Below are 24,071 nucleotides of genomic sequence, written 5' to 3'. Positions count from 1 at the left end.
TCCAGCTGACAAGAGGCAACATGAGACTAATGGTCATTGAAGCATAGAGGAATTCATTTATCTCATGCAGGCCAGCTCAATAAAACCATAATGGAATTTGACTCCTTCTTTCCTTCAGGACTGTCATCCTTAGTGTGTTGCTATTGTCCTCATGGTTACAAAAGGTGTTGGTGCACTTTCAGGCATCATGTTCATGACTGGCAGGAAAAATAAAATGAATAGAGCGAAGGGCAGAAATCAAAAGGCAAAGAAAGAGCTTTGTCCTTGTCCCTGCTTTTACTCGCAGGAAAGAATCTCTTTGCCAAAAACTTCAGTCCATATCTCATTGAGCAAAACTGTCACATGGTTACTGTTACTATAAGAAAATCCAGGAAGGTGTTTTACCTTTCCAAGCTCTGTAGTGAAGAAAAGAAAGAGAAATGGCATTATGAATGATTGGGGGAGCCAATCCTCAGAAACTGTGAAATACAAATTTAAATGAGTAATTTTTGTCAGATGGATTGGCTAACTCTACTATAGATACCACAGTTCTTCAGCTGCCATCCTATTTAAAATACTGAGCTGCGTAGCACTTCTACAGAAAGACAGGGAGAATGGTCACCAGATTTATTATTAGTTGAGCCTTTTACTCTTCTTGCTGTTCTTTGATTCAAAAAGAAAATACTTGCAATGTAGAATTTTAATGAAATTATTAAAAATGTATTCTTTTCCTCTATATATAAGGAAACATTTTTCATACTCTTAACCAAAAAAAAAAAAAAAAACCAGTATTGGAGTTACAACTAATCCCTAAGAAAATGTCGAATATCTCAACAGTCTTTCTCTATCAAGATCTTAGACCTAACAGTGATTTAAAATAAATGATCCTTCCACTTATGCAGGCTAATCAGGTAGCAAAATTCTAAAACATTTTGCAAGCTCTCCCACAGATAGCCAATTGTTGGTACCTAGCCAAAACCAACAATTCTGAAATGAGATCTTTTTATTATGTATTGCAAGTTTCCTTAAAAGAGAACATATTTCACAACCTGGAATGTGAGATTATTGTTGCACAGCAGTAAAGTTGATGTGTACAGTGTGTGGCACGTATCCAACCGTGTCATCCATCAACGAAGTTTCAAGGGTTGATTATACTACAGTACAATCCTATAGTGGAAAACTACCCACTTTCTCATGAGCTACCATTTAAAGCATCTTTTCTGAAATGAAATTTGTGACTTCCTGCTAACAGCTACAGAAGGCAGATGAAGAGGGGAAATGGAGGGGAAGGCTCTTCCTATAAAGGAAAGGAAGAGAGAAACAGAAAAGGTAGGAAAAGAACACTTTGGGCAACATTTCTTAAGAGATAGCCGTATGCTCAGCAAGCTTTTCATATTCCAGTGTTATAATTACTCTTTAGGTTCCTGAGGGTTTCTAAACCAGGCCGTTTCTGAAAGAAGCCATATTTTTTGTTGTTTCAAATTGGGATAAGCTTTTCACACTTGAAAATTAGGGATGTGCATTAAAATGTTGATAGGAAATTAAGTAGATAGAGAAGGAATTTAAATTTGTAATCACTTAACTTTAATAATAACCATATTTAGGCCAGGTCTCTATTACCCAGTGAAGGAAAAAATTGAGACAATTACCTTGACAATTGAGACAAAACCATACAGAGGATATGGTGCTGTTTAGTTAGCTCGATGCTAGACAAGAGGCCTGAAACTGATGGTGCTTGTTCAGGAGGTCCTGAACTACCCAAAATGGAAGAGAACATTCTTTTTTTCCAATCTGTGATAAACTCTTGCCTTGATTTCCCTTTTGATAAGAGGTAATTTAAAAGATGAATGAGAAATAAAATAGTGATTGTTTGACTTTGGAAAATCACCTAGAATTTAGGAAATTTGGTTACTATTTACTAATTTGGGAAGGTGAAAAAATTCATTTGAGGCAGGGTAAGTTTCTGTAAATGTCTATAAAACACCCTGAAAGTTCAAATGTGGAAGAAGGCAACCAGTTAGAGGAAACAAGAAAGGCTTCTTGAGGAAGAGGTAATCTTTGAAATAGGATTTCTAAGTCTCAAATAGGGCTAGGATTGGTAAGTGGGAAGAAGGGTATGGTAGTACGTGTTTTATGGAGGAATAAGTGTATTTAATAGTGCGTATTAGGCAGTGGAAGAAAAACAGTAAGGTTGAAAAGAACATTGTATGTATTATCGAGCTTGCTTGTGGGTCAGAGAGTGGTATAATTTGGCGGGAGAAAACATTGTGCCCTTTTTGCTTTTGTTTTATGATCAATTTCCCTTAGAAAGATGAGAGAGAGATGACAGATAGACATGTTGTCAAACCCAGCCCACCCCTGGAAAAGTAGCCATGAGCATGACAGTTGTGGATTAAAGGGCAAGAACAATGGAGAGGTAAATACAGACTTGGGTTGGCAAGATTGTTTCTTCTCTTGGTGGGAAGCTGATTGGGCACAAAAGCATTTTAGATTTTTGGTCTACTTAATTGCTTGACTGTGTGATGGATATTAGTGCCATTAATTTTTTTCTGAAGAAATCCCTTCCTTAATAAAATGAGTGAAATAATCACTTTAGTGGAAATAGAGTTAAAATTTGAAAATCACTTAACTGTAACAATAATTTACATGGGCTCAACATTACTATTTTCATGCTTGCAGTTTTGATTTAATTGTTGATGTAATTTTAAGGTTCATTACTTTCAGGTTTAAAGTGGAGTTATATTGTTAAATTAATGAAAATAATGCAGCCTTTTTGGTACTTGAGGACTTATTTTTTATGTACATGGAATACTCTCGTAGACCGTAATTATAGCTGCGTTCGTTGTGTCAAATTATACATGCATTATTAGACCTTCAAACCCCTAATAAATTCTGTACTTTACTATTTTGGGGCTTTGCATAGTGTCACAAATATTCATATAACCGAAATCTAGGTTGTATTAATAAGAAAAAAACTTATCTGAATCTCTATATTCTTCAGGATCCACTTTCTCTTAATGATAGGAAAGAGAATATTTTAATGGCCAAAAACTGGGATGAGATATAGTTACTAAATGATTTTTAAATTCATGGTTAAGCGTTCTTATTCATTTCTATAGTCTTGTAGAATCAGTCTGTATCATATAACCTTTTTTAACCTTTTAATGAAATATGAAAACATCATAACATTCCATGTAATACATGAGTTAAGAATTGTGCGTTTTGAATAATTTTCTTCTTCAGGTTTTAATTTTATTTCTTTCCTGAATTAAGAAAGTTTACAATCTTATGAAATGGAATTCTTGCATGTGGAGAACCATCTACTGGTAATACAAGCAAAGGACTAAAGACGTAATCTGAATAACATTTATTATTACCGTGGTACATCCAGTATACACTCTATTGAAAGTAGACTTATTTTCTCGGCAGTCTCCTCGGAACTCTTTGGTGTTTATTTGTCTTTTGTATTTTTGTTTTTGTTTTCATGATTCATTTAATAGTAAGAAATGAGATGTCTGTATTTTTTACCAAAAAATTACATATACAATTTGTAAATAAGCATTCAATTCCTTTGCATATTTTGCCACTTAGATAAATTTAATAAGAAGTGAATTGTTTAAAAAAAGGAGTTGAATATATTAGGTTTAATGCCTTGCTTGCCAAAGGATCATTTTTTTAATGTCCAAAACTAAATATTATGGAACATCTGCTCATTGAAAAATTTGTTAGTGTGGTGGGTTCATCTCCTTCTGCAGGTGGGTTGCCATCGAATGGGGAGGTAAACATTGCCCAGATGATGACATGTAAGATTTCTGTATTTCCAGAGAAAGCTGAGGTAGAAAACTAACTTAACTGAAAAAATATTCTTAGGTAACTTTAAAATTATGTTTATATAAAATATCATTCATCATCATTCTTGGCCATTGGCCTCTGTTAAAACCAGTAATTCTCATAATTAGATATGACAAAGGTGGGGAAAACATATATTACTGCTATCAGATTGGGGACTAGAAAACCAACCATTCTGTGTTACATGCAGGCAGCAAAGTACTCATCAAGAGTTTTGGATCTTTTACAGCCTTTGCCCATAACCTAACCTAGCAAAAAATCTATAGAGACAGTTCTTTGCCTGGGTTGGTGTGAAGCAAGAATCTATCTCTAGTTTCTTTTCATTAGAGTCTACACTTCCAGTGAGCATTAAAAGACTGGAAAACACCAACAGGTAACCATCTGACTTTTTTTCATTAATATTCCAAACAGTTATATAAACACTTTCAACTTTGCATAAGTTTGAGGAATTTAGATATGAAATAAAATAAATATTTAAAACCCAATTATTATGTGACTTAAAATTAGAAAAAAATAAATTTTCTGAGAAATCTGAAAGTGATTTGTAAGTGTGGAAATAATGAAAAGATAATAGTAATCAACATTTAATTGAGCACCTAATATGTGATAGGTGCTTTCCTAAATGCTTTCTATGTAATTTAAATTAAATTCTATTTAATTCCCCAACATTCATGTACTATAAATGAGAAAATAAATGTACAGACAGGTAACCCAGATGATTTGTTCAAAGTATGGAGAACATTATTTTAGAAGTCTTAAGAAAATTATAGAAAGGAAAAACCTTGATTCTTGTATATCTCAAGAAAACTTATTTTTTATAAGTAATTTCTAGAGAAAAATCTGATTTTTAGAGTTTAATGTTTCCTTTTGTTTGAGAAGTTTTTCCATAAACCTAGTCACAAACAGCCATACAATTCATGGTTCCTAGTCTGTGGATTTGGCCCACATGAGTCACAACCATCCTCTATAAGTCTAAAAAAGCAGCCACAAACCTAAAAGCACAAGGCCCATTAGAAGCTACCTAAAACTGTTAGGATCAAATCCAGCATGCCCCAAGATTATGAAAACCATGTTATCCTAGTCTTCCAAATGCTAGTGCTTGTTTTTTCCTGAAGAGTTGGAATTTAGAGAGCCAGGAAATAAAAACCCTCTTTCCTTGATCAAGTCAAGAACCCATTGGGAGTTAAACATAGGACTCTGAAAGATGGAGATAAAATATTAGCTTTTACTGATAAAAGCTAGATTAAAGAGATATTGCAATGTGTTGCCACAATGGGCTTTCTACTCACTCTTGTGAAGAGGTTAACCTACTGGGGCACAGATAATGCTGAGTGACAGCTGACCTATCACACAGGGGCCTATCCTTGCAAAGCACAACACAGAAGAGCTGGAAATGTGTGTTCACTGCAGGCAGGCTGATCCAGAGAAGAGACAGAAGTTAGAAGAAGCTGTCTGTTGTAAATCTAACCCTTTACTCCAGAGTTGCCGTACAACCCTGCAGATAAGTTTTTCCCACATCCTCAGAAGGAGTGAATGATGGGGGGGAGAGAGGCCAAGAGTATAAGTTTTACAGGAAATTCCTCTTTAAAACACACATGACCTGCTGAGAGGCTTCCCTCTAGCCATCTTTTATAATTATAATATGAAAATTATAATAAGTTAAAATTTTTAGACCCATTTGTAACACCTGTAGATTGTTCATAGTTCAGAGCAGCAGGTTTGGGTGGCAGTAGTATTAGGAATAAGAAAGCTAAAACCTAAAGGTCAAGGAACTAGTTGCCTCCTAATTGCTGTCCTTTTATCTTCAGACTGTCAGAAAACAGGGGGTTATAACAAGGAATACTCATTTTGCATAAAGATTTTCTACTTCTCTCCTTTGACATTTCCAGCAACTTAGTAGTAGCATGGCTGAATGACACCGGAAATAACGGATGGAAAAAGTTAGATGGAAGGAGAATTCAGTGTAATAGTTCTGTCTCAGCCTAATTAACATTCAAAGCTCAGATAGAAATCATAAAGTCAAAAAGAAGAACAAAAACTACAGGGAACCTATGGTACTTGGTAAAGAGGGACTATAACTGATAGAAAGAAATTGAAGCAGTGATTTTGGTCATCTCTCATTTCTAACAAGACTGAAGGTGCTTACAGCAAAATATTTTAGACTTTCTAACAGGTACCAGATTTTTAGATCAAAGAAAATGAAATTTGAAAAATATATCATTTAATATCACCATATTCATCAGTTTTCACACAAAAGGTATTTTATATTCTCCTTGTTTTATTGATTAGTGAAATCTTGAAATCATAATAAAAGTAATGCTAATTGATTATGAATAAGGTGTCGGCTCTAAGAAGCATAGATTATTTTTTAAGTTGATTTTAAATATTTAAAGCTATATCCAAGTTTTTACTATTTTTAGAAGTGGAAGGAAGCAGTGTCATAAATACTAAATATTTTTTGAAAATGATTTTTAGTCACTCATCTATATGTGATATCTCTGGCTCCAATGTTCAATGAGTATGACTCTAAATGCTATGATTTATACAATAGTTTAAACACTTTATCTTGTGTAAGCTCATAAAAAAATGCATAAGGTATTAAATGGAAAAAAGTTTTTGTGAACATTTTATTTTTATATACATAGTTAGATTCTTAATCATAATGAACATAAGGTTTAATAATAAATTTGAATTAATATATACAAGGAATGTTTTATTTCAATAGCAGCAAGTGGGGAAAGTGTGAAAAGAACATTTTTTTCTGATTTTGAAATATGAATATCTGAAAAGACACAAAAATCTGTATCAGTTAGCTTTTCTTACCGTAAGTCTGTGTTCCCCCCCTCCCAAAAAAAAACCCTAAGAAAGCTGTGTGCTCTCAGTGATATACAACAATAAGTATTTAATGCTCAAGCATCTGAGGCAGTTGTCCAGGCAATTCTGCTCTTTGTATTGGGCTGGGATGGTGGTCCTTCTGGTCCTGCCTGAACTCACTCAGATGTGTGTGGGTCAGCTGACCCAGTGTGAGGTGAACATCAGGATATCTTGGCTTTGTTCTATGTGTCTCTCATGCTCTGTCAGGCTAGGGAAGGTACATCCTTCTCAAGATGATTCAGGGCCAAAGGGAGAGGAAGCCTAATCACGCAAATACTCTTTAAGCCTCTTGAGTGTGCCATAGTTCCTGACATCTCATTGGCAGTAGAAATCACATGGCCCACATTCAGAGTTGGGAGAGATACTGCAAAGTTACACTGCAGAAGAGTTGGATATGGGAATAGGTGGTAGAGAGAATATCAGTGCTCAAGCTGATATTTATCTATATTATATAGAATTAAGTAAATTTCAGAAGAGACATAAATGTAAAATTTGACTAAAGCTATTACTAAGTTGCAAATATATGAAAAGATCCAGTTTCTTCTTATAGATGTTTTACTTTTATCAATGTTGCTAAACAAAAGTAAAAGAAAAATAATTTTAATAATTATTTCTAATTATATATATTTTATATTGGAGCCATGGAGTTGCATCATAATAGGATTAATCAAAGGTTATTTGGTAAAGAAAAAGCTACATGTGGCAAAGCATAATCAGTCAGATGATTTAAGTGAGGTAAATTCATGTGTCTTAATTATTTTTTACAAGTTAAAATATATTAACAACTATCATAAATATAAAAAAACTGCTGTGACTGTATAAAAGGTTAAAAGTTATTGTTTTAAAAATTAGTTTCACATCTATTTTTTAGGAAAAGAGAACTAATCTAGTAATACCAGTTGAAGGCTGTTTGGAAAGATTTAGAACATAAAAATACATATATAAACTACCATGGTACTGTATGAAATAATGTATATTATGTACATATATGCAATACATGTAATATAATATTACATAATGATATAATATTATATACATGTATATGTATATGTGTATTCCCTGCTAAAATCACCTGCCTAAAGTGCCTAAAGAAACTCCTCTTAGAACAAGATGCCCTTTAACATTTCATTGGGAAGAAAATTAAAGTAGCTTATTTTATATATGTTTCTTTGCCTACAGTTACTCTGACTTAATTACAGAGGTCCCTAAATTAAATGATTTTTTAGCTTAACAATGGTGCAAAAACAATGCACACAAGTAGAGATGAAACTAAACATTTTGAATTTTGATCTTTTCCTGGACTAGCAATATGTGATATGATACTCTTTTCTTATTGAAGTGTAGTTGAATTACAATATTAGTTGCAGGTGTACAATGTAGTGATTCAATATTTTTATGGATTATACTCCACTTGAGTTTATTATAAAATGTTGGCTATATTCCCTGTGCAGTACAGTGTATCCTTGTAGTTTATTTATTTTATACATAGCAGTGTGTGCCTCTTAATCCCCTACCCCTATTTTGGCCTCTCCTCTCCCCTTTCCCCACTGGTAACCACTAGTTTGATCTCTAAATCTGTGAGTCTCTTTCTGTTTTGTTATATTTATTCATTTGTTTTATTTTTTAGATTCCACATATAAATGATAACATACAGCATTTGTCTTTCTCTGACTTATTTCACTAAGCATAATACCCTCTAGGTTCATCCATGTTGTTTTAAATGGCTGAATTCCATTCTTTTTTAATGGCTGAGTAACATTCCATTGTGTATATATGCCACATCTTTACCCACTCATCTACTGATGAACACTTATGTTGCTTCCATATCTTGGCTCTTGTAAATAATGCTGCTATGAACATTGGGGTGCATGCATACTTTTGAATTAGAGTTTTTGTTATCTTCAGATATATACTCAGCAGTTGAATTGCTGGATCATATGGTAGTTCAATTTTTAGTTTTGGGGGGAACCTCTATATTGTTTTCCATAGTGGCTGCACCAATTTACATTCCTACCAACAGTTCCAAAAAATTGAAAAGGAAGAAGCACTCTCAAATTCATTCTACAAGGCCACCATTACCCTGATACCAGGAGGCTGAGGTTTAGGTATTTTTCCAAGTGCCAGGTCCAGGTTACAGAGACCAGGGTACACAGAACCTTTAGGGTAACTATTATATAGAACTCCATTGCCTATACTATTGCTGTGATTGTTTTTAGCCAAAAAAAAAAAAAAAAAAGTTTGATCATGACATCTGAAATCCTTTGTATTTTTGTTAAACTAACAACAAAATAATTTTCATTTGGCAAAAGTATTCTCGAATAAGAATGATGTTTAATACATTTGCAACATCGTGTTAGGAATTGTCAGTGCCTAAGTTTACCCAAAATGAACTAAAGAAGTATTTTCCGTGATTATCTGCCCACATCAGTCTTTTTATCTCCTACAGTGTGAACATTGCTTTATGGCACCAGAAATATTGATAAAGGTGCGGGGCAGGGGCCAGGGGGACAGCTGATCTGCCGTGTAAGAGGATGGAAAGATATCAAGTAGATTTAAGATAAGTGAAGTTATTAAATCAGATGAAATTTTACAGGTCACTGGAACCTTATATTGAGAAGAGATAAAGCAGAATGTGCAAGTACACAGAACCAAAGACTCTTGTGCATTCTTTTACCTCTGTGAGTGAGGTAGAGAGGACTTCAGACTTGGGAATTTAAACAAGCACGGTTAAGGGGTTAACACTACAGCAAACACTTAACCATCTCTCCTGATTGCCCTTGCAGTGAGATTCCCTCTCCTCGCTAAGGACAACAAAACGTTAAAACATAAACAAACTACACACAAATACACAGACACAAATATAAGCACATAATACAAAAATAACTGGAAGCAGAGCTTTATGGTATAGGAGAAGCACTGGGTAATTTACAGAGGGGTCTGTGCTACAGACATTGAGTGCTGCAATAAGAAAAGTAATTTGAGTTATTTATTAAAGGAGGGTTGATTAAGCTGTGTGCTTCAGAGAACTGGGAATGGTGCATAACCTTTTATTTCTCCCACTGAATTTGGTAGAACTCAGGGTAGACAATAAATCATGGTATTGAATATCTGTGCAGTTGCTCCTGTTCTAACTGAGTGTAATATTGGGCTGGGCAAGAACAGAAGGTCCAAGGCTTACCTGAAATCATAGCAGGTTGCTGCTTGGATTGCTCTCTCTGTCCCCTTTTCTTACCCAAAGTAGGTAGTTGGAAATAGAATAGGGAATCAATACATACCTCTTTATTTTTGTTTCTTTCACATGGAGTAGAAAGAAGAGGTCAGTAGCATCTACGATGCAGAGACAAATGCATGGTAATAAAAGACAGATGAAGCAGCATCTTACGACATGGACAATTATCAGGACCCATTTCATATCTGTTTCTTGCTTTTTTCTCTTTTTTTTTTTTTTTTTTTCAGTACGCGGGCCTCTCACTGTTGTGGCCTCTCCCGTTGCGGAGCGCAGGCTCCGGACTTGCAGACTCAGCGGCCATGGCTCACGCGCCCAGCCGCTCTGCAGCATGTGGGATCTTCCCGGACCGGGGCATGAACCCGTGTCCCCTGCATCGGCAGGCGGACTCTCAACCACTGCGCCACCAGGGAAGCCCTGTTTCTTGCTTTTTTTAATCTGCCATTGTGTGGATCCATTTTTGTCTACCTTGTTCCCTTTAGGATTTATGTCCCACCATAGCAAATCTTAGCAGATCTCACTTTGGCCTGATTGGCCATCTAATTCCTCCCCTTAAACTTACACTTTTTATTTTATTCATCAATTCTGGCTGTGTACATCTGGCCACCAACCCTGAATTCCACTTGTCTGTGTTTTTAAATAGCTTTAGTAAGGTGTTTTTGTCGTCTCAGTTCTTACTACTGTCCCCTTCATCCGACTCCCTGTTCCTTCTCCTCAGTCCCCTGGAAACTGATGGGGGCTCACTCACTGGTGCTCTTCAGCTTCCTCTAATATCACCAGCTACATACAGGGAGTGCCAATTAGTTTCCTTCTCTTGTCCCCATCAGTTCTGCCACATGGCCTCTGACACAAATGAGACATGATGATGTAAATTCATTCAGTCTTAGCACATTTTTCAATATAGAAATTGAGACTCAGGACGATTTATGTAACTTATGATAATTTCAATATATGTCTCAAATTGCAAAACTTATTTTGTAAAAAAGTATTGAATTTTAGTCAGTACTCCTTACTAATAAAGCAGCCATACACAATTCATTTTGGCTTTCTAATTTGTTTATCAGACAGGTACCAAAAGAAGTTGTCAAGAGTTAAACATCATCACAATCATCACACTGGCTTGGTGGTTTCTAATAAATTAGGCCAAGTTCAGAACAGACTTTTGTACTATACTTCAATGTATAAGTGTACCACAATTCCATGTCTTAAGTGGTAACACTTCCAATTATTCCTAGATTATATGTAGCTTGTATTTCTAAATATCCTCCTTGAAAAGAGATTTTCATGATAGAGCTCTTACCATGAAGATGTTTGACTTAAGCTTAGAAAAGCATCTACTCTGTGTCACTAATATACTAAGGAAATGGAAAATTCTTATATTTATAACTACACAGAATTCTTGTAGATTGCTGAAACATGAAATAACCAAATAAACTTTATTACTGAAATGGGTTTCTTAAGAATATAAATGTGTAATGTGACTTTTCAAACTTGTTAAACCATAAAGAACTACACAGCAATTTCATAACATGAAACACAGTGTGTATAAAACTATGTAGCATAAAATGTTCAGCTGCTAAGGTAGCAGGAACGTTCCAGGAACTATTTTCATAAATCTGGAAGTAGTTGACCTGTTACATTGATCTTCTTTATTCCATTTACCAAAATAGTGGGGCCTGTATTCCTCTGTCTTTGGAGTTTATAAATTTCATTTAGTTGACTCTGTGTATCTTGAAATGGTCTTTCTTTCACATATTAGAACAACTTCTGGAACAAGAACTTCTGGAGGAGATGGAAGTTATATATTGTTTAGCTTAAGAATATCCTTTCTTAAGGTTTGTTTTATTTAATAAAACAGGAATGAAGTGAAGGAGACAGGATAAATGATATTACATTTTTTAATGTGAGAAAACAGAAACATAATAAATTTAAATAGCTTTTCTTAAGGTCCCTGATCTTAAGAATTTTAATTTGGGAGATAATTGGGAAACGGCCTGGCTTGTGTACTCACCAAAGTGGGAGCTCCCTCCACACTATGAAACAGAGATGCCCAGCTGTGTAGATGAGGTGGTAGTAAATTTTGCAAGATTATGAGGCTGCATATTTGCATATATGTTGACTTTTCACAAATGATCTTTGAGTGTTGGTGGAAAATCTTTACATTTGTAAATGTATTGGGGGAATTTTTCTTATAAAAATACAAATCTACAAATTTCAATGGAGCATTTATATAAGTATATAGAAGAGGTAACAAAAATAGTATTGCCCTAGAGATGAGCCAGGACACACATACAATCTTGCCTGCCTCTTCCCTTGCCCATGACTGGGATTAGAACTACCAGCCATGCAGCAAGGCAAGGGGAAGACTATTTGGTACTCTACCCGACTCCGAATTTACTGTAAGTATGAGGTTGGAAGAACACTGGACAAGAAAGATAAAAAGGAAGTGTTAGCCTTTATGACTAACAACCCTCTGGGGCATTATTAATAATGCCACAAACTGTGAAAATGCCTCACCTATTTAATAAAAATGAAAGGTAGGTACTACTTTCCAGATCCTGACAATATAAATCCTATATAGTCTTGAATAAAATCTATACTATTACATTTTTAAATTTAAAGTGCCCAGGAAGTATTAATATTTCATATGTTCACATTTTCTTAGCTGACTTCTGAAAAAGAATGGGACCTGATATCTTATTTTGACAGATTTTTTCATTGTTTTGTGCACACATTTGTTTTATGGCTTTTAATCCATTTTACTTTGGCACTTTTTTAAAGTGCACTTAATAATTTAATATTCTTTATTAGTGAGAAGAACTACGAGTTGACTGTTCCTGAGGACAATGGCAAAAAATATTAATATACTAAAGTGACACCTTTCATAATAATGAGGAGCTGTGTGTGAAATGGATCTAAAGCCATTTATACTTAAGTTACTAATGTATACTCCTAGCTACTGTTTTGTTTTTTATCTCTTGCTCCCCACTTTCTCATTTTCCACACAGGAGCTGGAGAGATCTTTTAAATAATTATCATTCATCTATCGGTCTCCTACTTAAAACTATTCAGTGATGTTAGGATAAATGCCAGTCTCTTTTTCTCAGCCTGTGAGGCCCCATATGATCCGGTCCTTGCTTTCCACCTGCTCATCATCCATCCTCAGCAGAGTCCTCGCCTCTCTCCGTAGTCACCCTGGCCTTCCTTCTGTCCCTTGAATACACCAACTCCCTTGAGCCTTAGCACTTTTTTTTTTTTTTTTTTTGCGGTACGCGGGCCTCTCACTGCTGCGGCCTCTCCCGTTGCGGAACACAGGCTCCGGACGCGCAGGCTCAGCGGCCATGGCTCACGGGCCCAGCCGCTCCGTGGCATGTGGGATCCTCCCGGACCGGGGCACAAACCCGCGTCCCCTGCATCAGCAGGAGGACTCCCAACCACTGTGCCACCAGGGAAGCCCGAGCCTTAGCACTTCTGTAGGTGCAGTCACCTGTGCCTGAAACCACCTGCCCCTAAATTGTCCTAAAAATGCTTCTTCCTTCTTGCCATTCTGATCTTGGCTAGAATGTCATGTCTTCAGTGAGGACTCTGGTAACCACCTCATCAAAAATAACATTCTCGGGGCTTCCCTGGTGGCGCAGTGGTTACAAATCCGCCTGCCAACGCAGGGGACACGGGTTTGAGCCCTGGGCCAGGAAGAGCCCACATGTCTCGGAGCAATGAAGCCCGTGCGCCACAGCTACTGAGCCTGTGCTCTAGAGCTCGCGAGCCACAACGACTGAAGCCCGCGTGCCTAGAGCCCGTGCTCTGCAACAACAGCAACAAAAATAACATTCTCCTACAAATCATTGTCATATCACTTTGCTGGTTTTTCTCATAGCTAGGCTATTCTGTTCAGTCATTTGATTGTTGCTGTTTGTTTCCCCACATTCACACGTAAGCTCCCTGAGAGTGCCGCTCTTGTCTGTTTTGCATACTGCATCGTAGGCTCTTAATCCATATTGGTTGAAATAAAGAGTAAAAGTTGCATGTTAGAGTGCTTTGTAAATCCTGATGCGTACCCAAATATAAGATGCAGTTATTAGCTGAGCGACAGTCAGACAGATGTTTTGTATATTTTTGTCCTGGTCAGCTGGATACAAGCATGTGCAGTGTGTGGCTGTGTGCTATCGTTAAGGACGAGTAGATAGTGGTCACCCACTGTTCACAGGGCACACATTTTGATATTGATTCATTTTCAACCCACTGAGCATCTTCTGTGTTGGAAATAATTAGAGCCTGTGAACTGAAGTGAAGGAAACATTTACAATGCTGAATAACCTAAAGTGAAGACAGGGGTATCTAATTAGTCTTTCTTGTGACAATCTTTTTTTAGATTAATATTCTTCTCTCTGAAAAGTCTAACAGTGGCGCTTATGTCAGTGACTCTGTTGATAATTAATAGCGTTCGCCATACACCCCCACACATTCCCTCCAAAATATCCTTGTGTAACGCCACTACTGGAAAGAACAATTTCAATTAGAGAGGAGAGATTCTGAAGTGTATATCACATGGTCTATTATAAGGGATGTGTCCTATTATAAAAGAGAGAAAATCTCTGATAGAACATAATATTTTATGTAACATGCCTGGTATATTGTTTAACAAAACATTTTATGGATACTTCATCAGGACATGACTTGATTAAGAGGCAGGATTAGCGTTCACCCACAATTTCCTTTTTTGAATCCTTAAGATGTTTTCCTGTACTATTTTCACCCTAGTCACAGGCTTATTAACTTAGGAAGGAGGTGACAGGGCCTTTGTCTTTGAATCTTGCAATTATAATTAATAGTAAGTTAAAGGGAAGCAGAAAGGTTATATTCAAAATTTAAAGTAAAATGACTTTGTGGCACTTAGGGCAGGCGCCAGGAAGATATTAAGTAAGAACTCATTATTCTTATTAATTAGAACTTCGGGAAGACATCTTTGAGAAAGAAAATCATTTTATGATTAGTTAGAAGAGAGATACCTATTTGTGGACAGAACTTGAGGAGAGGAACTGTGTTATCTTCATCTCAGTATGCCCAGGGCCTCGCAGAGCCCATCCCCAGTGACCAGCAACTACTTGATGCTACCTGTGTATATGAAGGCAGGGAGAGGGGTCAAAGTGTACGTATTGTCCACTGTTTCCCGCAATACATTCCTAAAAACCACATTATGAAAGAGGCCACCACAAAGCTTCCTTATGTCCATGTGTGAAAGTATTATGTGTGGGTCCTACATTTTTGTCAGATGATTTAACATCAAATAAAGTACAGCAATGTCTGGTGTCTATCAAAACCACATGGAAACATCATTTTTCTCTAAATATTTACAATTTTAAGGACTAAATTTACCACCTGTGATCTTTAAAAGAGGCATATGTGGATTATAGAAGTTTACATGAAGGGCCAGGTTATAATGAAGTGCAATTATGTTCAATAATAATAATAATAGCTAATATTTATGGAAAGCTGACCATGCTTAGATGTTGTTCCAATCGCTTTACGTATACCAACTTATCCTCACAGCACAATAACCTTATGGGTCAGTTTTAGTATTCCCTCCTTATTTGTGAAAAGGAGAGTTACATAGTTATGGCAGAGACCATATGGTCTATAAGCCTAAAATATTTACTCTCTGGCCCTTTAAGAAAATGTTGGCCAACCTCAGCTTTAGATCATAAGTACTTGTTTTTCCAATCAACTTTGATCTATTTCTCCACCACGCTGAACCTAACCAGTGCCCAACTTCCAGAAAATAAGTGACAATAGTTAAAACCTTTTCACACATCATTAGAAAAATGACAAAAAAAAATTATCAGTGTTTTTGAATTTCAAGATCATCTCAATAAATTCCCTAGATAAAAATAATACAATCTTCAGTGTGGCTTCTTCTCCAATGTTATCATCTAAAAAAAGGAAAGGGATGAGGTTCTGAGCTCACTTTCCAGAGAGTGATGGACTCTGGAGACAGTCTGCTCAAATTCATGTCCTCCCTCTGCCACTTCCTGGGTTTGTTACCTTGAGTAGATCATTTAACCTCTCTGTGCCCCAGTTTCCCTATCTGCAAAATAGGAATAATAATAGACCTAACTCATGGGGGCATTATGACCGTTAAATGAGTCAATATATGCCATTTGGAGATCAGGAACTGACTCCTATAAATTGTTAGTTATTTCTCCCATTTTTCAACTTCTTTGAAAGACTGATTTAGAGATAAATAGAATGATGAAAGTTGAGGTCTGAATATACTGGGAAAATTCTCAATGAATTAAATGCCCATGGAATCAATGCTTATTAAATATCCTTCTACATTTATGCTTTATCTATTCTTTACAAAGAATATTTTATTCTTTGAAGAGTTCTCTATGAAAATAGGTAAATAAAACATTAATGCCCTCTGATAACTTAAAGAATAATACAAGGCTCATAATATTAGCACAAGAGAACAAATTTATGAGTTTATTAAGTGCAACATGTAGTATATTAGCACAAAAGCCTTTGTAGATCAGAATGTACAAGGGGTGCTACTCACCTGGTTTCTCTTATAGGACCAGAGCATTTTATTGTAAAGAGTAGGGTCCTCTTTTTAAGACTGTTATGTCAGGTGGTACCCAGCTCTAATATATACACTGAAAATTCCTAGATGTGTTAACTCAGGACTTAATTATGACTAAATGACTTTAAACATTTACTGGGAATGATATCTCCCATCTCTGTTACAAGAAGTATTGATACTTACAGTACACACATATAAATAATAAACTATGAAAGACTGACACTAAGTAAAAATGTCTAAATTCATGGTCCTCAAATTCAGACCATCCTGGATTCAAAGTCAGCCTCCATCTATTATCAAGCTTGAGCAATTTACGTAATATCTCAACCTCTGTTTACTTAGTCATAATATAATAAAACTAACTGTACCGAAGTCAGTCCCCCCGTCAGACATATGACAAGTGTGTACTGAATAGCTAATATATCCCAGCCACTGTTGGGGGTGAGTATACAGCAAGTACACAACAAACAAACAGACATAAACCCTTGCCCTCGTGAGCTTTCTTTCTACTTGCTGTGAGAATTAAGGATTTAGTACAAATTCTGGTGCACATTTAGTTTTCAAACAATGTTGGATATTATTGTTGTTAATTGATGATGGAGAGAAGGAGGAGGATTTCAGACACCAGTGCCTCATTATGGAGTTGATAATGACACTCAGCTTCACTAAACTTCTGTATCTGGGGGAATATTTCTGGTTCATGGCCCCTGACCTGTGTTCTCCATCTTGATCATCTCCCACAGGGAATGATTGGAATCAGAATCTGCAACTTTTTTTTTTTTTTTTTGCGGTACGCGGGCCTCTCACTGTCGTGGCCTCTCCCGTTGCGGAGCACAGGCTCCGGACGCGCAGGCTCAGCAGCCATGGCTCACGGGCCCAGCCGCTCCGCGGCATGTGGGATCTTCCCGGACCAGGGCACGAACCCGTGTCCCCTGCATTGGCAGGCGGACTCTCAACCACTGCGCCACCAGGGAAGCCCAGAATCTGCAACTCTTGATTGGGGATCTTTATCACTATGACCCAGTCTTTGCTGGTGCACTTATTCTGTGACTAACTCAATAACAAGTACTTGTTAATTGATTCTTACGAGAGTGTTAAATTCCCTTCTATACATGCTGGAAATATTTCTAATCACTTAAAGACCATTTCATAGATGATGTAAATTATACTTTTTAAAGAATAAAATATCAGTGTTTGACTGAAACTGGTCCAGAATAATTAGGAAAAAAAAGTCATAATGTAATGTTAGAAAAGAAATATATGCATAGAGAAACCTGAGAGTGTGATTAGTGGGTTGAGTGCTCGGGAAGTTCAGGTGTTATGGAGGGGCCCTCAAAGTAGAAGGGTTCAGAAGAGTCTGGAAAATCACTTCCAAAACTGATTAACCACCAGTAGGTTTGTGTTTATCTTTTTTTTTCCTTAACTTCTACAAATAGTTTCCCCCACAAAAGTCATTTTGGAAACTTATCTTTCAACGTTCGTAAAGACATCAATGACTTTAGTTATCTTCACGTAAAGAGGGTAAAATTTATCATCTAGTCAAGTGTGCATGTGTCTGCCCGGAAAGCTGTGAGCTAACATACATCATACTCAGTAGCTTCAAGGGTTTGGTTTGCCTTCTTATGTGTGTTTGAATATAGAATTCATTTCAATCTGACATTTTTTACCTCTCATCATATTTTTCTTCTAATTAAGTTCTATAAATGTATCCTCTCCCCAGTTTGAGCTGTAATAAATTCCTTTCCTGAACTGGCCTTCTGGAAGTCACAAACCAATTATGATGAATTACAAAATGAATAATTCCCCTTCTACTATGTTTATTTTGAGCAGCAAAGTGCTAGAGAAAAGGGAAACTGTTTCACCAGAAAGAAGGCCCTGCTCATAGTAGTCACATGCCTGTGAGTTGAATAGTTCCAACACTGACCCCAGCAAATTTCCAAAACTGGATAGGTCTAATGGAAAGACATGATTTTTCAGCTCACAATTCTGGGATTTAATGGTATTATTGGAAGGGATCCATAAGGAGAAAAGTTTTGCTCTCATGTAAGCCCTGGAGCTACTCATGTAGGTATGGACCCAGACCATGATTTCTTTGGGAAATTGATTTCCTAAAGTCTTTTTTGCAGAAGAAGGGAACAATGCCATTCATAGAATGGACTGTGGGAGAAATGAATGTGTAATTCTTATTTTTTAAGTCATTATTTGTTTAAGTCATTATTTGTTTCACTTCACTGTATAGGCAAGTAAATGCATTATGTCTTTGATTTGAGATGGCTGTGTTGAAACTGAACAGTTTGTTGCTAATATTTAGGCTGGTATTTTAATAGGTGCTTAACATTCGGCACATTCGTTCCCATTACATTGTAAGGCATAGACGAAATGCTATATAAATAAGATTAAAGCATTGCCATAGATAAAATATCAGGCATTAACCTTTTCGACTCTTGATTTTAGAATGGATTAGCTTCAGTAAATAAATAAACAGCCACAATGATCATAGTCTGGCTCAAATAATACTGCTTAATGTGTTAATCATTAATTTTACATACTTCTTTCTCAGTTCCCTCTATGCCTTTATAGAGTGGGAATTGTCTTTTGCATCCTGAATTCATTACTGTAATTTGTGTACTGTGCATTGACTGAAGCAAATTTAGGCGGCATATTAATGAAGAATTTGAGCTCCTTTGTGTAGATAGTGGACCATGGAGTTAATGTTTCATTTATAGAATTTATTACAGAACTATGATAATGTGGTTATGATTCATGATCTTTTCCTGGATAATGCCTGATTTAAGATATACTATCATCTGAAAAGAAGTTTGCTTTAATATAATAAGCATGGCTACTGGTCCAAATATCCTAACACCAAATTTTCATTGGCATAACTTTTCCTCCCTGAAAGAAAAAAAACAGAATTATTGTTTCAAACCAGAATTAGACATGAGCATTCACCTAAATCAACCATCCCATTTTTCAAATGAGGAATCTGAGATCCAGTGAAGTTAATTTGATTGATGGCATTCAAGAAGCCATAAGCTAGAGCTATAGCCAGGACATCGAACCTGGCTCTTCTGGCTTCTGAGCCAGCATTCTGAGTAAGCCGTCCTGCCTGGCTGAAATGGATCATCCCTGCCATTTCATTTGTTCCCAGTATGAAACCATTCACTGTTATCTCCCCATAAGTACCTTTTCTTCTCTTTCCCTGTGCAGCATCATCACGCACCCCCGCAAAGACATCCTCATCTCCTGTGGGGAGGACCGCGTCTGGAAGGTGGTGGGGCTCCCCAAAGGCAATGTGCTTCTCACAGGATTGGGCCACACCGACTGGCTTTCGGATTGCTGCTTCCATCCCAGGTCAGTACACACAACTCCCAGAGCCAGCCTGATCTCTCCAGGAATGCATTTGTTTACTCTGTGTCTTCACTCTCTGGCTTTTTTTTTGTTTTTTCTTAAACCACTTTATTGAAGCATGAATAGGTGTACATATTTAATATATACAACCTGATAAGTTTGGAGTTAAGTATACATCCTTGAAATCATCACTACAATCTATACCATAAGCATATCTATCATCTCCAGAAGTTTCTTCCCATCCACTTTATTTTATCATCATCATCATCATTATAAAAATACTTAACGTAAGATCTACCTTCTTAGCAATTTTTTAAGTATTCAATAAGTATCACTTGCTGTAGGCTGTGTGCTGTACAGTAGATCTCTAGGACTCACTCATCTTGTATAAATGAAACTTGAAACTTTGTACTGCCACTTTTCTCTCTGCAACCCCACCTCTTCCACTGAATTTTGAAATGTGTAGATAATGCTCCTTTGGCTTTCCTTATATTGACTTTAGATTGATTGCTTTTGATATTTAGTACACCTAAAACTTAGTCCACATGCTAATGCATTTAGAAAGAGTAATAAGCTTCCCAGGACAAGCATTAGAAATGCTCCTTGTACTCATAGCTGTGAAAAGGCACATGAATTTCAATAATGCATATCGATGTTTACTTTGCCTCTGTTAATCTTGCATGTTTTCCTTTTAGAATTAAGTTTTCTACCAAAAAGGATCAGGAGGCAGTGATCAATTTCTTTAAAAATTTCAATGATACTCAAGACATTAAAGAAAACAAAGCAGAACTGAAGGCATTGAGCCCTGTAATTTTCAGGATTCACTGAATTTTTGTACCAAGAGACCGGGGCACAGAAGGAAAGACATTGTTAAACATGTAGTACATTATTCTGGTGGCAGGAAGCTCTGCCCACAGTTGCTTGTGGTCAACTGCTATCCCTAATCCCAACTGTCTTCTCTTATTCAACATTATGCTTGACATTTGTTAAGCATCTGGCTCTATCTGGCTCTTTCAAACAGTCTCTGGTCTAACTACTCTTGGAGATGCATAGTCCGTAGTGCAACTTCTCAACCATTCCACTGGGAAATTTTGGTCTTAGGAGGACCTTATTGATTTATTTTTTGTTTTCACAAGACTTTTTTTTTTTAAACCATCTTTGTCTCATCCTTAGTATGAATGTCAATGAAATTAGATTGAAATAAAAGTAACTAAATTGTTCAGAAATTTGTGTGTTAATGAGAAGAGTAAACTAATTTTTTAATTTTAATTTTTGAAAATGTTTTTAAAATCTAATTTTAAAATTATACCAAATAATTTTACCAAATAATCTTTGGTACTAGATGTTTGAATTTAATTTTTGAACATGTAATGCGTTCTGTATCTGGTATGTGGATAAACAAATCTGCCCTGCCTCTCATGTCTCAGAAACATAAAGCCCATCTTGCAAGCAGAGACAACACAATTAGAAGTGTAGCCTATCACTTCTGTAGCTGCTGGGCATACTAATCAGATTTCTATAATACCCTGTCACCATGACAACCCGTGACTCTGAAATTTTCTCATTAGTGTTTGACCAGCACATGGTCCTTTTAGTAGATCTTCCTGTTTTTCCAGTCAATTACTGAAATTAAAATGAGGTGAAATACATCATTATTCACTCATAGTATGAATTTACGTTCAGTACTTTCTTTGGCAGAATTTTAGTAAAATGTAGCCACACTCCTTTTTTCTAGTGCATGTGGGATAAAAATAACGGGAGAAAATACATTTAGCTATATGTGTTTTAAGTAAGAGATAATGAATAGCAAGTGTTCCATTTGTAGAATTGGTGAAAATAATAAATGATTATTAGAAACAACAGCAAAAAAGCTCTTTTTTATTTGGGGTAGAGCTCGGTTCTGAAGGAGTTTATATTTCAGGCCTCAGACATTTTATAATGCTTACTGCATGTAAATCAACACCGAAGACCATACATTATGGACTATAATATATATAATATATGCATATATATACATACATAATATTTATGCCTTAAAAGTTGTTTCTGAAATTTAAGTTTGTGATATTTGATTTTTAGTTTTGCTTAGATAATTTGGTTGGTAAAAAAAGAATTTATTGTTAAAGATAATATCTTTCCTATTTATATACTCATCTATAATCAAAGAATCAAACATAAAATAAATTTGATTCAAATATGACACTTTAATCTGTAGTTGGATCTTTGATTAATAAATGCAGTCATAGTCTTCCTCAGAGCCCATCTTTGTGATTAGCTTGTTTCTGCTCCCTTGGATGAGGTCCAGAGTAGACACATTATAATGTGACACCTGCCTAATTCCTCTTCTCTTCACATAGAAAAATAAACTCCTACATTTTCTTTACTTTATTTTTAATTGCAATTGTTCCTAGTTGAGTGTTTTCTGTAACTTCCAGTTGTATGTATTCCTGATTACTATGACATTCAAGCCACTGTGTCTCCTGCCACAGTGACATAATTCAGATTTCTTTTGGGGGTCAAACCCACTTGATATGACAGTGGTATATACACTGAGTGACCCAAATCAGTCTTAGTCGTCTTATTTCCCTTGTCATAACGGACATCTTCAATACATAAACGACAAACACAACAGGCATAATAATATTAATATCAGGAAAAAGAGGACTAACAGAAAAAAGTTAAACTGGGAGGGTAACTAAATATCACTTGAGGATCAGATAATACGATGTTGAAATATATAAAACAAAGCTCGTAAATAAAAGAAGATTCTGCCAAAAGTATAGTCATCAGAGTCAAAGACTTCAAAGTATATCAGTTTTTAATATGTGAAGTAAACAAAGTTACAGTAGAATTAGAGAAATTAATAAAATAGCAAGTGTATTTAGTATTATACTTTATACTTTATGAAGAGAGATTGTAGATCTTTGAAATCATTCATTGTTAGGTTTTTAAAAATAGCAAGTGTATTTAGTATTATACTTTATACTTTATGAAGAGAGATTGTAGATTCTTTGAAATCATTCATTGTTAGGTTTTTTAAAATATATAACTCTTAAACCACAAATTTAACATGAATGAATTCTTCAGAATAACAAATATACAAACTAAAGTTTGTGAGCAAGATTCAGTAGTAAAAGAAAATAAATCAATAACTAAAATATAATAAAATCTGAATTATTAAAAAGTAAATAAATGAATATTGGGTCAGAGAACTATAAAGGGTTATTACCTAGTTGATAAACAGTTCCAAACACAATACTTATCAAACTTACGAGATGTAAACAGAAGTGTGCTCAGAGTAGAATTTATCACTTTGACAGTTTTATTTTTTAAATGAAAAAAAAAGAAAATAAGTGAATTATGAATTTAAATTAAAAAGTACAACTGGTCAACAAATATAGAAAAGCAAAGAATGGATAAGTGAAAAGTAGAAATGAATGAATTAGAATAAAAAGAGTACATTTATATTAATCCAAAAGGTTTTTTTCAAGAAAAAATAATAAAATAAGGAACTATAATATTGAAGTAAGTAGATAACTCAAAAAAAGAAAAAATACATGTAGGAAACAGAAATATTAACCTTAGCAATTTGGAAAGAGTTAAAACCATAAATACAGAGATGAAAAAATATATATTTGGAATTCTTGATAAAATAATAGATTTCTATGAAAATAAACATCACCAGTATTGAATCAAGATGGACCAGAGACCCAGAATAGATTAATAACAGTGGAAGAAACTAAGTTCTAGAAGTTCTGCTTTTCATTCCCATCTTCTGAAGTTTTATGACTGAGTTTTAAAAACTTTATTTAAAAAAAACAAGATAAATTAGTTAATTTTTAGGTTCACTGAATTTTCTGAGGACAACAAAAAAATGAAATTTTATTACTGGTTTCACAAACATAGCATAAACATAATTTTAAATTGGGCAAGTGTAGTACTCCCGCCATAACTCTAGGCCCTTTTCATAATTATAGATGCAGAACTTTTAAAGAGAATGCAGAAAATGGAATTCAGTTGTATGTTTAAAAAGAGTCGTATACAATGACCAAGTAAGATTTGTACTTGAAAAGCGTGGAATATATAAGTGATCCAACTATGAGGATATCATCTTATAAATTATACTAATAGTTAACATTCAAAGTTACTTTAAAGTTGTTGGGTAAAAATCTAGCATCTATACTTAAGACACAGATGTTTGCAAATATTATT

At 35.4% G+C, this 24,071-nt stretch overlaps 1 protein-coding gene across 2 annotated transcripts in view; it reads left to right on the top strand.

The window, feature by feature from the left end:
• Positions 1-24,071, top strand: part of SPAG16 (sperm associated antigen 16) — an 879,748-nt gene that overhangs the window by 402,972 nt on the left and 452,705 nt on the right. For both annotated transcript variants that reach the window (XM_032638543.1, XM_032638542.1), the window contains one exon: positions 19,719-19,862. In XM_032638543.1, coding sequence (XP_032494434.1) covers positions 19,719-19,862 — 144 coding nt within the window. The remainder of the gene's footprint in view (positions 1-19,718; positions 19,863-24,071) is intronic.

Source organism: Phocoena sinus, chromosome 7, assembly GCF_008692025.1.
Source record: "Phocoena sinus isolate mPhoSin1 chromosome 7, mPhoSin1.pri, whole genome shotgun sequence".
Classification (NCBI taxonomy): domain Eukaryota; kingdom Metazoa; phylum Chordata; class Mammalia; order Artiodactyla; family Phocoenidae; genus Phocoena; species Phocoena sinus.
Note: the sequence above shows the minus strand (reverse complement) of the source record. Positions and strands in the feature narration are given on the sequence as shown.